The sequence below is a fragment of the Gadus chalcogrammus genome, chromosome 6 (genome assembly GCF_026213295.1).
Source record: "Gadus chalcogrammus isolate NIFS_2021 chromosome 6, NIFS_Gcha_1.0, whole genome shotgun sequence".
Taxonomy (NCBI): Eukaryota; Metazoa; Chordata; class Actinopteri; order Gadiformes; family Gadidae; genus Gadus; species Gadus chalcogrammus.
Window position 1 is genome coordinate 26,186,639 of NC_079417.1, and position 14,402 is coordinate 26,201,040.

General features: G+C 44.3%; 2 protein-coding genes across 5 annotated transcripts in view; both read right to left on the minus strand.

Annotated features, from left to right (window-relative positions):
• The window catches only part of LOC130384774 (phosphatidylinositol 3-kinase regulatory subunit alpha-like), a 28,341-nt gene extending 19,929 nt beyond the window's left edge, over positions 1-8,412 (minus strand). Inside the window, exons 1-8 of one of the 2 annotated variants that reach the window (XM_056593102.1) lie at positions 8,154-8,412; positions 7,303-7,785; positions 6,294-6,423; positions 5,778-5,873; positions 5,080-5,151; positions 4,179-4,295; positions 3,844-4,051; positions 144-223 (exon numbers count right to left, since the gene is read on the minus strand). In XM_056593102.1, coding sequence (XP_056449077.1) covers positions 144-223; positions 3,844-4,051; positions 4,179-4,295; positions 5,080-5,151; positions 5,778-5,873; positions 6,294-6,423; positions 7,303-7,494 — 895 coding nt within the window. In that variant the 5' untranslated portion in view covers positions 7,495-7,785; positions 8,154-8,412. Of the gene's footprint in view, positions 1-143; positions 224-3,843; positions 4,052-4,178; positions 4,296-5,079; positions 5,152-5,777; positions 5,874-6,293; positions 6,424-7,302; positions 7,786-8,153 lie in introns of those variants that run through there. The other variant, XM_056593103.1, reaches the window with a different exon arrangement.
• Positions 8,413-8,671: 259 nt separating this feature from the next.
• On the minus strand, positions 8,672-11,769 carry zgc:101664 (uncharacterized protein LOC450064 homolog). 3 transcript variants are annotated; one of them, XM_056593106.1, is made up of 4 exons: positions 11,705-11,769; positions 11,053-11,294; positions 10,267-10,934; positions 8,672-9,826 (listed from the first exon to the last, which is right to left on the minus strand). In XM_056593106.1, exons 2-4 carry the CDS (start codon positions 11,237-11,239, stop codon positions 9,623-9,625), a joined length of 1,059 nt encoding a protein of 352 aa, XP_056449081.1. In that variant the 5' UTR covers positions 11,240-11,294; positions 11,705-11,769; the 3' UTR covers positions 8,672-9,622. The 3 variants fall into 3 exon arrangements, with proteins under 3 accessions (XP_056449081.1, XP_056449083.1, XP_056449080.1); XM_056593108.1 differs by lacking the exon at positions 11,705-11,769 and adding an exon at positions 11,614-11,675; XM_056593105.1 differs by lacking the exon at positions 11,705-11,769 and having other exon boundaries at positions 11,053-11,698.
• Positions 11,770-14,402: the final 2,633 nt, after the last annotated feature.

Genomic DNA, 14,402 nt, shown 5'->3' on the forward strand with positions numbered 1-14,402 from the left:
AGGTACTATGCAAATTCAATTGACCTAACACGACTTATTATTTTACTTAGATTTAATTTTCTTTTGTGCAAGTGAAGGGAGGAAAGACAATACATGGAAAGGTAGAAACACACGAAGACAGCCGTATAGGAAGAGAAGACTACCTGGAGCTGCTTGGTTCATGTTGAGTTCGCTGGTGATCAGGACCTCAAGAGCCTGGACCAGCGCGTCCGGAGCCTCAGAGCTGAGGACAGACAATTTATACCACAATCAAAGTGTGTGTGGCCAGACAGTGGAGGTCACGGCAATTTACACCAACAATCCATTAATAGGTTTCGAGAGAACTGCCCGTGCGTGAGGATGTGTGTGTGCGTGCGTGCATGTGTGCTTGCGTGCGGATGTGTGTGAGCGTGTGTATCAGTGTTTCCGCTAGAAGAAATTGGTGCCGGTCATGTGACCTGGAAGGTTTCATTTTACAGGTCAAATTGGAAAAAAAATCTGTCGGATATTGTCTGTGTTTATTGCACTTAAAAAAATTGATAGGCAGGCTATAAAGAATAATATAATCAAGGAATGGCGATCTAAAGCCTGGTGTTTTTAATTAAAAGGTTGGCAGGTGGAGGTCAGAACAATTAAACATTGCATTTTAAAGTGCAGACAAACAAAAATTATTTAGGTCTATAATGCAAGGCAAGGCATAAATAATAATAGCCTAAAACAACACAAAGCAGGCTACCTACAGTAAAAAAAACTGGCGCGTAACATTATAAAATGCAGACTGTAATGAAAATAATTAAATTAAAATCATTAAACTACAGTGTAACAAAAAACAGCAGTATTTTAAAGTGGATAAGGCTACAACAGTGAATTGCCGGCCGCGACTTCAACTAGGCCTACAGCATAAAATAAATTAAAACGATTTTTTACTTCTTTCGATATTTGGCAGCTGCTGAATTAAAGTCAAATGTATCGAGAGTGTCTCTGCTGCTTGCAATGCGCATAAGCCTCGTGACTCTTCCTTCCCCAAGGCGGCTTCGCTGAGCAGTCTTTATGCGGTTCTGCAGGGAGAAGCCTCTCTCCACTGGCACAATGGAGATGGGGATAACACAGGCTATCTTTGCCAGTTTGACCAACTCTGGGAAGATTTCAGCTTAATCTCTTATGAGCATCTCGCAGGCCGTTGAAAAATGCAAGCCCCCGTAACTGCGGAGGGCTGTCATCATTGGGATGGCATCTCGCTGCGCGCTTGCGGCATCGATGAATGTGGTGGCTGTTGCCGACTCGTCCTCGCTGGCAATTTCTTGGCCAAAATGACCCAGCATGGTTTGGATGGCTGGTTCTGCATGCTCCCGAAGTGCTGAGAGAACCTAGGGACAATCAGTCTGTGTTTATTTATTTTTAAAGAAAAGCAAATAAACAACTTTAAACTAAATATAAACTAATTATTCCTTGGTTATTCCTGTGTCTCCAACGTTCATGTAACACTGTACAAATCAGTTTTGTTAGGCCTACATTAGCCTACTGTCTCGCTATTCCTTATTGTCTGTCAGCAGCCTATTATGGCAACACGGACGATTTTTACATTTGCGCATCAGACAAGAATTTAGCGGAGGTAGGCCTATAGCTCTCGAGTGCCCTTATAGTTTGCATTATGGCTCTTATTATTAGGCTATTGTTAGGCCTGTATTATTAGTAGTAGGCCTATGCCTATTAAATTCTATTGGTTCTATTATTATTATTGATCAGAATATGCGAGCATTGGTTATTTAAAAATAATATTCTATTTAACAAAGGCTATATGTTTTACACCATACGTAATCAAATAGGCTAGCCTACTTACCAGCTGTCTGTGGGTATCAGGAGGGATTAAGAAGGACGTCGAAGCAGTAAAGCAGATCCAGGGAATCGTCAGGGAAACGGCCGTGTAAAGCATCGATCAGGTGTTGAATGTAGCTTGTTTGGGCATTTTTGAGGGCTTGAACGGACCGGTCGCCTGCATGGGTCACTTGAATGCCTTTGTACATGCCTTCTTGGGAGTCTGTTTGGTACCTCTGTTCTTCTGGACCGGGTGCATCTCGTAGCTGTGTGAGGGCCGAGACGGATGCTTGAACCATTGGTCGGATTGTGGCCAGATTCACATCATCTATCTGGAAAACCAAATTCAGTTTGGTCATCACGGGGAGAACATCAGCCAGTGTGTGTGTCAAGGCGATATTTGGCTGGATTTGTCCCAGGATGCCTTGGGCTTGGGCATTTCCTCCCACAGCTTCTTCATTTAGCTCCATCACCAAGGCAGGCCAGTTATTTTTAATACTCTCCACTGCCCTATGCAATGACAGCCAGCGGACAGCGCATGGCTGCTTCAGACTCGTCATGTCCTCTTCGCTCAGAGTTGCTGTTAGTTGACGATTGAGGCGATTGGTCCTGCTAGCTGAGTGTTTGTAGAAGGAGTACACAGCGGAAATTGTGCGCTTGTAGGCTCCTACCCGGTCCACAGCTTTAGCGGCGTCTATCGCGGCCAGTGCAGTACGATGGGCAACACAGTGCACCTGGATGGAAAACACTCTTTTTTCAGGACAGCGCCAACTCCAGCATGCCTCCCCATCATTACGCTGGCTCCATCCGAGCCCAGTCCGATTACTTTATCGAAAATACGCTGTGCCGTCCCGGAGTGTACGTCGTAGTTTCCCACAAAGCACGTCTCCACTCTTCCACTCCAATTCTACATACAGGATCAACTTTGCCAACCGTTATGTTGACTGTCTCGTCAATTATGGTCCCGATGAAATCACTGGCTCCTATTTTTTGTTTTAGGTTTGCAGCCGAAATGTGATCATTGTACTGACGGTGCTCTGTTAAACTTGAGAATCGCATATTTGTGGACCCCCGAGTGAAGCCATTCTTCCTCCCTGATTTTACACACTGAGCGCAAAACAGCCTCTCCTCATCCTCCACAATATCGCACCTCACCCAGGGGAACTTCTCTTTCCAGTCCGGCCTGAAGGCCCGCGTTTTTCTCCTCTTTTCTGCTGGAGCCACGGGCACAGCATCAGCCGCCTCTTCTGACACAGATGGAGGTGTGTGTGTGTGACGTCAGACCTGCCGCTGCTGCTACTTGGTTTGAAGTAGTGTGTGATCAGTAGTGTGTGATCATATTTTGATTCGCCATGGTTGTTAATACCGGTACTCCGCAAAGCTTGCCGCCGGCTTTCTCTTGCTTGCCGCCGTTTAGTTCATAAACCTACGGTAGTCTATAGTGATCAATTTGAGCGCGTGCACGAAATGTAACAACTTATTTATTTTATCACACAGGCTACGCTACAATCAAAACCCTCATTGTTTTACATGAATTGCCTAAACAAATGACCACTGTAGCATATTTAAACACAATTCAAATGAACACATTCAAAAGTATTTCTGCTCAATTTAAAAGGTTGAATTTCCTCGTGACTGAATGTTTGCATTCAGCGCGCATGCTGTATGCGCGCAGGGTTGATGCACTCCACTTTTTTCTGTGGAGAACCAGCGCCTTGAATATTCCGCATAAAACGAAACCGGATCGTTTTCGCCCGTTTCCGTTCCATGTGGACAGGGCCTTATTTCCAATCGGTCATTCTGACTGAAGACATTTAGAATTTTCGGTCCTCCTCATTTTTTTCTGGTCAAAGACCGGTTATTACCGGGAACTCTGGTGTGTATATATTTGTGCGAGCAGATGTAATTGCGTGCATGTGAGTGCATGCGGATGGGTGCTTGTGGATATGTGTGTGTGTGCGCGGATCGATGTGTATGGATGGATGGGTGTGTGTGTATGTGCGGATGTGTGCGCATGTGTGTGAATGCGTGCCTGAGTGTGTGACTGACCAAGTAGCGGCGGAGGAGGTCCTGAACAGCAGGGGGCTGAAGCCCTCCGCCAGGCTTCTGGGGCTGAGCTGGTTCCTGGCGCTCTGGAGACACAGCCTGGCAAGGTGACGCACCAGGCTGAGGAGGGTGAGTCCGTGCTGGGCGGGACAGGCCGGGGAGCTGGTCACCCCTCGCAGCACCTGGGCACAGTCCTCCAACTCCTTCACCTCTACAAAACGGAGGGGTGCAGGGTCAAAACCAACAGCAGCACACATTTTGTAACACTCCAAACTAAATGATTCAATCTGCTAAATGTATTTCCGAGGCGTTTCTCAACGGCCTTGACCGGTGCTGACCTTTCACAGCGTTGACCATCTCCATCTGCAAGGCCGGGGGGACCACAGGCCCCGGGAGCTCCTGAAAGAACCGCACCACCCCGTCACAGAGAGATGCCACCTCCAATTGCTCAGGGTCTGAAAACAAACTCACCCTTAGATTTCCGTTGCTCGAAAAACAAGCCGGTCCATAATTTACCATTTGGTCATAAAGAGGCATGTGTTCTGAAACCATAGCCAATTGTCTCTAGGTGATTAAATGCGTAATTGAAATGGTGTAGGTGGACCATAATGCAATCGTATGCAGAAATGCATAATATGAAGATATTTACGGAGTAACATGCTTTTTTCCCCCTGTAATGGGCAACATCAACTACTGATCGATACATTATTTAATGTATTGACCTAAACACATGTTCCCTCCTTGAAAACAATTCATAGAGGGATGGGCGACCAGCTTAAAAAGAGACTTCAATATCATTTTAGCATTTCCCTGCGTGTCAGAGAGGCTTAGTGTAGCAGCTCTCATTGATTCCAGAGTGAGAGAGAGCGTTCTCTCTGTTTAAAAGAAGGCTACGCGGCATGGCGTTATCAGGCCCAGAAGGGTTAGAAAGAGAAACAGAAAGGCCATTTGGAGGACTATTTGTAAGGCCTTCAGGTGGAGCTACAGGTGAGACAGGTGTCAATCAGATTGGCCTTTTAAATGACTAAACATGTACTGTCTGCACAATCCACTTGTTTGTTGACACAACAATGACGCAGACTCCTAGTCGCTCTTCACGCCCGATTGCGACGCGTCAAGTGGAGCAGGTCCAAAAGAAATGGAAGACCACGCCCTCATGCTCAGTGTAGCTCCCAAGTTAGCCTGGTATCTAGTTAGGATCTGCAGTCGTTTTCATCCTGTTCAAAGCGCCAGCCTCACCTGTTTCAGCCAGCTGCTTGGTGTCCAGACTGCCTCCGGTGAAGCTCTGGTACAGACCGGGGCTCTCCACACCTGCAACAAGCACCCAGGAGATAATGAAGAGGGTCTCTTTATGGTTTCCTCAAGCGAAATACGCATGGCAGAGTATGGTTGTTGAAGGGTGATCAGGCCCCAGATCCTTATAATGCTTATGATAGGGATGCATCGATACCGTTATCAGTACACGGACCCTGATACTGATACAGATACGAACACCCAATACCACTTTACTCAACGTGACGTTATTCACATGGTAATTTGTGATAGTCAACATAGTAATCTATACCATTTTAACAAAGTTACTAAAATAAATGTAGAGAAAAAATCTATTACAAAGTACTCATAACGGTACTCAGTATCGGCAAGTACTCAAATGAAAGTATTTGAGTGGTCTGAGAAAGTTTGAGTCGGTGCATCCCTAGTTTATGAGATGCATTCAATAATAGGCTTATGAATGTTCTGTTTTGTCTCAATGTAAGTCATAAAGAAATGCTCGGCTTTGTTTATCACCTCCACCATGGCAGACCGCTAAGTAACAAACTTAACAGACTCAAAACAAAGCATCACACAGCGTTGACATGGGAAGACACTGCTCCCTGTACAGGGCCTAGTGAACTGGGCAGCTGTAGGCCCTGGTGGTGCAGAGGGCCAAGTGGTACCTTTACTCTCAAGGGCGTCCATGAGTTTGCTGAGGAGCAGAGGGGCCGTTTCTGGAGGACTGAACTGGTCTGGCAGGTCTGGTAACACACAGCCCACTTCACACAAACACACAAGATGCAGAAACACACAGAAATCCAGTTACCATCTTGATAATATCAATATCTTTGCTTGCCTGGTTTAAATGCAAATCTGACAATCTAACTTCCTTCCTATTTTCTCAGAGCTGGGGTTCTTAGTGAGCACAACATCACCAGCTGGGAAATTATGTGGAGTGCGTGTGCGTGATGCGTGTGTGGCAATGAGGAAACAGCTTTCGGGAACTGATTCATACAAGCTGCATACAGACTAACGTCAAGTAAACAATCATCTGGAGGTTCTGTTTCACTTCGGTCAAACATGAGTTAAGTCGGTGTACTCTATAGCTACCTACATTCCAGGCTATGGTAGGAGTAACATTCTCTGGTATCTCTAAAGAACTCGAGATGGTTAGTGAGAAGGACAGGTGGGCTCCTCACCCTCACATTCCGAGTCCCCCCTGGACGAAGCAGCAGAGGGCGGTCTGGGTGGGCGGGGCTTGGGAGTGGGTGGGGACATTCTCTTCCTGCCTACAAAGGCCACATAGGTTCCCGGGAAATCTCCCTTCTCCTATTGGTCAACAGATACATTTGAGAAAAAAATAATCACCCAACAATGTGGAATTTATTATAATATTGCTTAATTTGGTATTAGCTGTATTATTGTTTAATTGATACAACACAAATCAATCATACGACAGTTGTTCATTGGTAATAAAATGTACAAGACCCATATCAGGATACCAATACCAATATATGACAATGTCAATTTATAGCTTAACATTATCAGGAAAAGTGTACGCATGTATGGCACTAGTCTGGGGAAATGACACACGAGTTACACAAGGGCTATACAAAGCCATGAGTTCATGATTCAAGCAGTATATAGAGAACAAAAATAAGAGGATCCTGTTTTGAAAAACTGAACTACAAACAGTTATCCGTTGTCCTGTACTCTGTTTAAGGCTTTTTAATTTAAACTTGGGACAAAATGTACTATGATTTTGCTGTGCCATCTATACTATAGTAAATGCAGACTACAGACTTGAGGCCATGCTAGACTATTAAGCAGAGCCTTTTTATTTTTTAACATGCGACTGACAGGGACGTTTAGAAAGGCATCATCAATGAGCCGGTAGAGGTTATGCACCTTGTCCACAGCCTCCCTGTAGACTGTTGAAAATTGTGTTCAAACTCACAAACATTGACTCAGAGTCAAACAACCCAACTCATACTATAGGCCTTCTAAAAACGAACATTTTGCCATGTTAGCATAATTTCAATTTCAATATGTCCCAGGCTCTATCTTAAAGTATGAGCACAAAAGTTTACTCAGAGGAGAAAAATTATAATGTCTAACTTGCAAGATCAGGGGATGTCTCGTTTCACAAATCCAAAATACACTTGGCACTCAAAAGACCACTAAAGTGTACCATTGATCTGGGCCTACCTGTGTAGTCTCGTTGAACCCTGGCAGCCAGCCGATCTCAGAGGGCCTCTCTTCAGTGCCAACGGGGCACCCCAGGGCCAGGAGGGCCCCCTTACTGACCACCAGCATGTCCCCAACGCGGAGCTCAATGTCCTCCTCCCGCTCCTTCTTATAGTCGTAAAGTGCTCGGTACTGAAAGCCTTCAGAACTCATCCTGCTGTTTGTGTAAGTAGCTTATCGCGGGGTACACTATACAATACAAAAACACGTTTGTTTTATTCAAAATATAGGTTTCTCTTTTGCCTGAGGTGTGTAGAAGAAGTTTGGAGTTTCTAAACTAACTGATCATGGCTTTTAAAGGGCTCCGTCTCTCCTGTCTCCATTTCGGATCTCACCGTCATCCCTCTAAACCAGGAGGCAGCCTGTCAATCAAACCACTCCGAGCTTTCATATACAATAGTCTCATTAGAGATAAGGGCCACATCTGCGTGATGTCAGATACACCTGCAAAACAGAACACAAAATAGTACAATATCAGCATGTTGAATTCGATCATTGTACAATTGCAACACCAAAGATTACTATTGCTCCTATGATTTTACTATACAATGCTTTCATCTGTGCGTTTACAGAACAAAACAAACATGTTAACCGCCTCAAAATAGTGATATGCATGTCGTCCTGAAACGCTATGCAGAGATGCACATACATACTCACTAGCACGTACACGCATACATACTCACTAGCACGTACACACACACACACGCACGCGCATACACAAACGCACACACAGCAAATGGCCCCAGGAAACGGGAAACGACAATGCATACCGATGCTAGCCATGTAGCTCATCCGAAACGCTATAATCTCACCTTATTAGTAGAGAGTTCAGATCTTCAGCCTAGCGACAAACTAACGCCATGACGACGACGAACAGTAATTAAATCAGAAACATTCGCCTTCCTTTTTTTTAATTTCCTTTAACGAATCGAATATCTTCAACGCGTAGAGACTCGTGGCTTAGCCGTCTGGTCTAATAAATTACAACGGGGCAGGGACTGCAGCCAGTGTTGCCAGATTGGGACAGATTTCCCCCCCAACCTGGCAATACTGGCTGTAGCGCACTGACGTGACGTTCAGGAGCCCAGACGTTCTTGCTTTTCGGCAGGATGATTTTTTTGCAGTTTCGATTTCAGAGATGAATTTCCTCAACAATGCACTTGCCTGGAGGCTCCCATTTATCATATTTTAACACTGGCTGCAGTGTTGCCAGATTGTCCGGGAAATCTGACCAAATCTGGTAACACGGCAGGACGCCTCGATCGCGACGTCACATCCGGTAACCTAGTTTCTTTTTCTCTCCCCTAATGCCCTATAAATCTATGGAGCTGTCAGAGGGGGAGTGCAGAGGCCTGTGCCTCACAGAAACAAAAGAGTGGGGGTACGCGCACTGACACGCCATTGTACTGTATTCATTCATCCTCGCCCTCTCATTCAAGGGCCGCTTTGAAAAAGGCCTGTTGTTACAGTCTTGGTGTGTGGGGGGGGGCTCCCGGGTTCCTCCGACATCATGTGATTTTCAGATGACTGACAGACAAACAAACCAGCCATTGCAAAAATAAATCTTTGTTTAATAAATGTGATGTTCCCCTGAAGGCAAATTATTTATAAATGCTTCACATTCTGTCTTAACATAGGATAACTGGGAATGTTTATTGATTCAGTCTCTGCTGCATCCCACCACATCTGTGACTCCTTGTTCACACTACATGCGTACGTCGACGGATGGGGGCTTGTTGACGTATCCATGTGTTCTTCCGGGTTGTATTTTATTGGACAGTGTCCTTGCGTATATTTGCAGAACGCAGTCTGATTGGCCGACGGATCCGTTGCTGCCTGAAAAGTTGAAAAATTCTAAACTTTTTGATTCACGCCTTTTTCACACTACATGCGTCCGTCAACGGATGACTGAGGGCGTGTCTGACGTATAGGGGACTAGTCTCTGCAGATGCATATTGCAGCCAATCAAATCGCTTCTCGCTACAAAGCCGATGTGTGGATATAAATACAAAAGATGACACCAACAACAGGTGACTAAGAACAATCCTATAATTCCACATTTCTTTAAAAAAATGTAACGGAACACTTCTCAACTTTTTGACGCAGGCTGGCCACAGAGCCGAATGGACGGACGGACCAACAATGCATTTCACGAGCACCCCATGCAAAGTCAATGAGATCCGTCAACGGACGGAGGTAGTGTGAACAAGGCGTAAGAAGGTTTCTGTCCAGACATAAGGGTCTGCATTGGTTACAGGTTGAAAGTCCATAGTGCAGAGAACTATAAGGTGAGGATGTTGCCCAGTTTGGGCACAGAGAGGGTGATCTGTCCAGAGAGAGCCAGCTCCTCTTTCAGGTGTTTCCCGACGTGCTCAGAGTAGAGAACATCACAGAAGACCCAGATCTGCCTCTGCTCCCTCTGGATGTTGGCGTTACATGTTGGCAGACTGGACCTCTTGATGGAGCGGTTTAGCTGCCGCCACACCTTTCAACCACAGAACAGGAAGTATTGATTAGAGGGGTCTCTGTGTTGCTAGCAGCTTAACATCATCTGATTACGCTCTATTGAGAAATTAAAATAATTTCTTTCATACACATCCAAAGAACCAAAATAAACTAAATAATATAAATATTTTTGAAGAATTGCATTATATTGTATACATACACTTGTGTTAAAATCTTATACCAACATTAACGTTTGAAAACCACCAGTTGTAAAAAAGATGAGGCTATATTATAGCCTCATCTTTTTTACAACTGCTAGTGGTAACTTGTAGAGTTAGGTGAAGTCTATGTCTCAGAATAGCCGCTATATTCTGAGACATAGACTTCACCTAATCCAACAAGTCACCACCACTCACTCACACATTCCCCTATCATCATCAGCTGGTATCTTCCTCCTAGAAGCCTGTAATAGTGGCTGACCTGCTCCATGTCGCCAGCGGACCCAAAGTTGTGTTGTCCGAGGACCCAGCGGGCCCTCTGCTGCAGGTGCAGCCCATGCCGGATCACCGTCTTGAGAAAGGGTTTGGACAGGCATGAGGTACTCCGCAGTGGAAGCCTGTGATGTGCCACAACGCTCCAGGACCTTTTGACAGCCCCGTCTCGGATGTGTGGTCCACTCAAGGGTTTCTGTGTCCTCTTTTCTGGTGGCGGCCTAGCCCTGTCTGGTGAAGTGTGGTTGGGTGGGCTCGGCTGGCTGACAGTTGCAAGGGGAGGAAGAGGAGAGTGGGGGGGTTTTGGAATGTACGAGACATTATTGGATTTCCCTAGTTTCCCTTGAGACGGTCTAGTGCTTCGGGTTATGTTGCTGCAGGAGAAAACTGTTTGATTTTCAGGCCCGGCGTCACTGATGACAACCGCAAATGTGGGCTTCTGTTGTTGGTCGGTCTCATGCAGTCTGTTTACTGGTATCTGTGATTGAATGTCTTGTTTGTTATTGTATACTGGATGATCAGTCGTATACACCCTTTTATCTGACTTTAATCTGTCTGGGAGAGAGCTTGAGGTAGAGTCACCAGAACCTTCTCTGCTTGTCAGGTTTTTTGAGTTCTGGTGGGTTTGGTTGTCTTCTTGGGTCTTCCTGGTGATGGCTAGAATCAAAACAGAGTTAAACATTTAAAGCAAGGGCTGAGAAGAAAAATGGCAGTAAAAGTCTCCCTAACAAAGATGTACAAGTACTACAATGATGTGTAGATCAAACACACTAACCATGGGCTGTTGGAGCTGGTTTTGAGGGTCGGATGGGTAACAGCCGGTCACTAGTGGATGGAAACCAGGGTGTAAAGGTTGGCAAGACCCGGCAGAGAAATGGCTCCAGCGCAGTCTCTGTCCGCCATATCAGGCTGCTCAGTTGACCTGCGTCGGCAGGCTTGTAATGTAAAACCACATCCTCCATATGGAACACTTTGTGTCAGGATGACACAGAGAATCCTTGTATTTTCTTCATGATGCTACAAAAAACCGATGTCACAACGTGAGAGGTAATCATTTCCTTTGACTTGAGCATTGCCGCTATGTGCAGTGCTGTTTTAGAAGGAATTATCCTTACAATAAAGAATAGTTTGAAAACGCTGCCTTCTTTCCCCTTCTCGTGCCCGGCGGTCTTAAAGCAAAAATACACAGCTCCCTTGTCACCATTTCAGGATTTATATTATCAGTGATCACTTATGTCTGACAAATGTGCTCATTGTAAGTCCTTTAGGATGAAAACGTCGGCTAAACGCCCTAAATGTGAATTTACCGTTCGCCACAATGTAGTAGGGAAAATACCTTCGTAGGCGAGTTGGACTCAAAGGTTTTATCAACAGAGGTGGTTGACGGGTTCAGTTATTCGGGCCTGTATTGTATAATAGGTACTTACATGCTAGTAGTTGTTTATAATGATGATTCCATGGTAGGCCAACATCCATGGAGGTTTGCCATAATCACAACATGGGCGCTGTTCGGCGCGATTACCACCAAATCTCGCGATGTGCCGGTTTTAAATGAAGGACTACAAAATTACTGGCTTAAACAAAAGCCCGTTGACTTTATAATACTTAACTATATGCTGAATGCGGCCTTCATCCACGTTCAAATACCCATACGTTATGTGCAGTAAGGATCCACAAATAATCAATACTGTGCCCCAGGTACAGCTACAATAAAAAATACAGCAAATTCGATCTTTTTCCACTGGATACTCAATCGATTACTCAATATGGAGTCATTTCAACACAAGGTTAAAATGAAATTATAGGCTACAATATATATAGATAAAAAAGCTGCTTCTTTGCCTTATTCTTCCGCTGTATATAACCAGCCCCTATTAAGCCTCCCGCTGTCCGTATTGGGTTCCTCTGTGTGTTCTTCAATTATAGGTCCCAGGGTCGGCCCTGTACTCCTGGGGGCCCTAAGCAGGATCATAGTGGCAAAGTCACGCCCTTTCCGGTAGATCCCATGGGACCTATGAGATCGAAAAAAATGAATGGGTTTCAATGGAGAGAAAATCATTATCTTCTGGTCTCAGTCTCTATATTTTACCCCGATTACACAAATGTTATTTGTGGATTTAAATGATAATTTTTCATGCAAAGAAAACTAAAAAATTCCATGAAGAAGTTTGATAATGTTAGGTTTTGTGTGAGGCCGCTTTGTGAACTACAGCTCTTCGACTGGGACCAGAAAATAATTACTTTCTCTCCATTAACCGATTCATATTTTTCGATCTCATAGGTCCCAAGGGATCTACCGGAAGGAGTGTGACTTTGCCACACTATTTTGGGGCCCTGCTTTGCGGTTGATGGAGTCGTTTTGCCACAGAGAACAAGCAACTGTATGCATTCATAACCCTTACGATTTTTATCCGTACCTCTTTGAACATGATTTATTGCAATTATTTTACTACTTATTAAGTATACTCACTGAAACAGTCAAAGTAAAGCTTGCACACGTACCACATTTCTACTTTTACTTTACTCTCTGAATGCCTTGTACATTTTAAAACAGCAATAACTGTTTTGTCCACTAGGCGGCTTACAACTTTTAGTATTAAATCCTCCTCAATAAAGTGGTTGGAGTCTTATCCCTTTGAACTGCTTTTTCCATTCACATTTAAAAGAGGTTAAAGTTGAAATTTGTATTTTTTATTTGTGTTTGTATTTGTATTTATTATTTAGAAGTCATCAAGATAATAATATATTCCACAACAAAAACACTGCACCACTATTATAACTTTCAGTTAAATTAGCCAAAAGTGCAAAAGCAAGTTTCAAGAGTAAAATATATGCATAAAACGAATTTGTAATAATTGAAAGAAAGATACAGTAATGATTGTCTCATTCTCTACAACATCATCTATCTTATTGTCTCCTCTACTTCCTTCACTTCAATTTCTAGATCAAGCCTGAATTATTATGACTTTCAAATCCCAAGAAATCAACAAAACAATTAACAAGGAAGAAAATGCTATGAATAATAAATAAATGAATAATATATAAGCAAATAGATAAAAAACAAAACAAAAAAACAGTCTTAAAGCCTAAAAAATCTGCTTTCATTTCGGCCCATATCCCCTTTCAATCCAAAACCAGCGCCTGTGCTGAATCAAACATCATTTTCCTTGCTTGTTGCCCCCTCAGCAACACCGACCAATACATTAACATGTGTAGGGTTGCCAGGTCAGTCAGAATCAGGTAATTTTAGGTTATCATGATCAGACCTATACGGTCTATGGGACAGACAGACACCAGTCAAAATTCTTAATTCAACAATTGTTTTCTTATGCTAATATGAGCTGTATGTTTATGTTTCCTTTCTTGTTAAGTAAATTGCTTTGTGTCATTAAAAAAAAGAAAAAAATATATATACATAAAGAAATTACAGCGCTCTTGGGGGCCGGCTCTGAGGTCCCATGGCATGCTACTTTATGGATGCTTTTATATAGGTGTTAGTGGGCCCCTAATACAGTACTTGAAGACGTTCAAGAAATTCAGCCTTGGTGCAGAATTACAGCCACTACGAGCCAGTCCAACAATGAGCTTTCCACAAACGTGCCGTTTGTGGAGGCGGGTCAAGGTGGAGTGTGGGGTTGTGGCCCTGAGCAGCTTGAGGCCACAGATCTATGCGCTTGTTTTTACAGTGGATGTATGTAATGGCGAGGCGCACACAGCTTTTGGCCGTGTTCTGTAAATATTCTAGAATACTCCGGGTGCTCCGGCAGGAGTCCTGGAGCTCTATATCTAAATAATATCATATTATACATAGATATCAATATATATATTATCACGGTCAAAACCTGTGTGCGCCTCCAGACGATATTTTGAATCTCAAACGACTGCGTCGGGTTTTCCGACGTCTCTGGTTCTTCCATATCAATCTGAAGTAGACTGAACCGCGACATGGAGGAGAAAAGGATTGTTGCCCGCGATTGTCTCCCGCCAGAGCCCCGGTGCCCACTGCCGAGGCACCACCGCCTGAGCACCGGGCGGTGCTGCCTTGGCAGCGGGGCTCCGGCGGGAGACAATCCCTTTCTCCTCCATGTCATGGTTCATGTACTTCAGGGAGTCAAAGCTAAAGTT

Bases quoted from the DNA above. Each gene is read 5' to 3' on its own strand.
- zgc:101664 (XM_056593106.1), bottom strand. From the start codon at position 11,239: ATGGAGGATGTGGTTTTACATTACAAGCCTGCCGACGCAGGTCAACTG. The intron at 10,935-11,052 runs GTTAGTGTGTTT...TTTTGATTCTAG, and splicing joins ACCAGCTCCAACAGCCCATG to CCATCACCAGGAAGACCCAA. The intron at 9,827-10,266 runs GTCAGCCACTAT...TGTGGTTGAAAG, and splicing joins CCGCTGGCGACATGGAGCAG to GTGTGGCGGCAGCTAAACCG.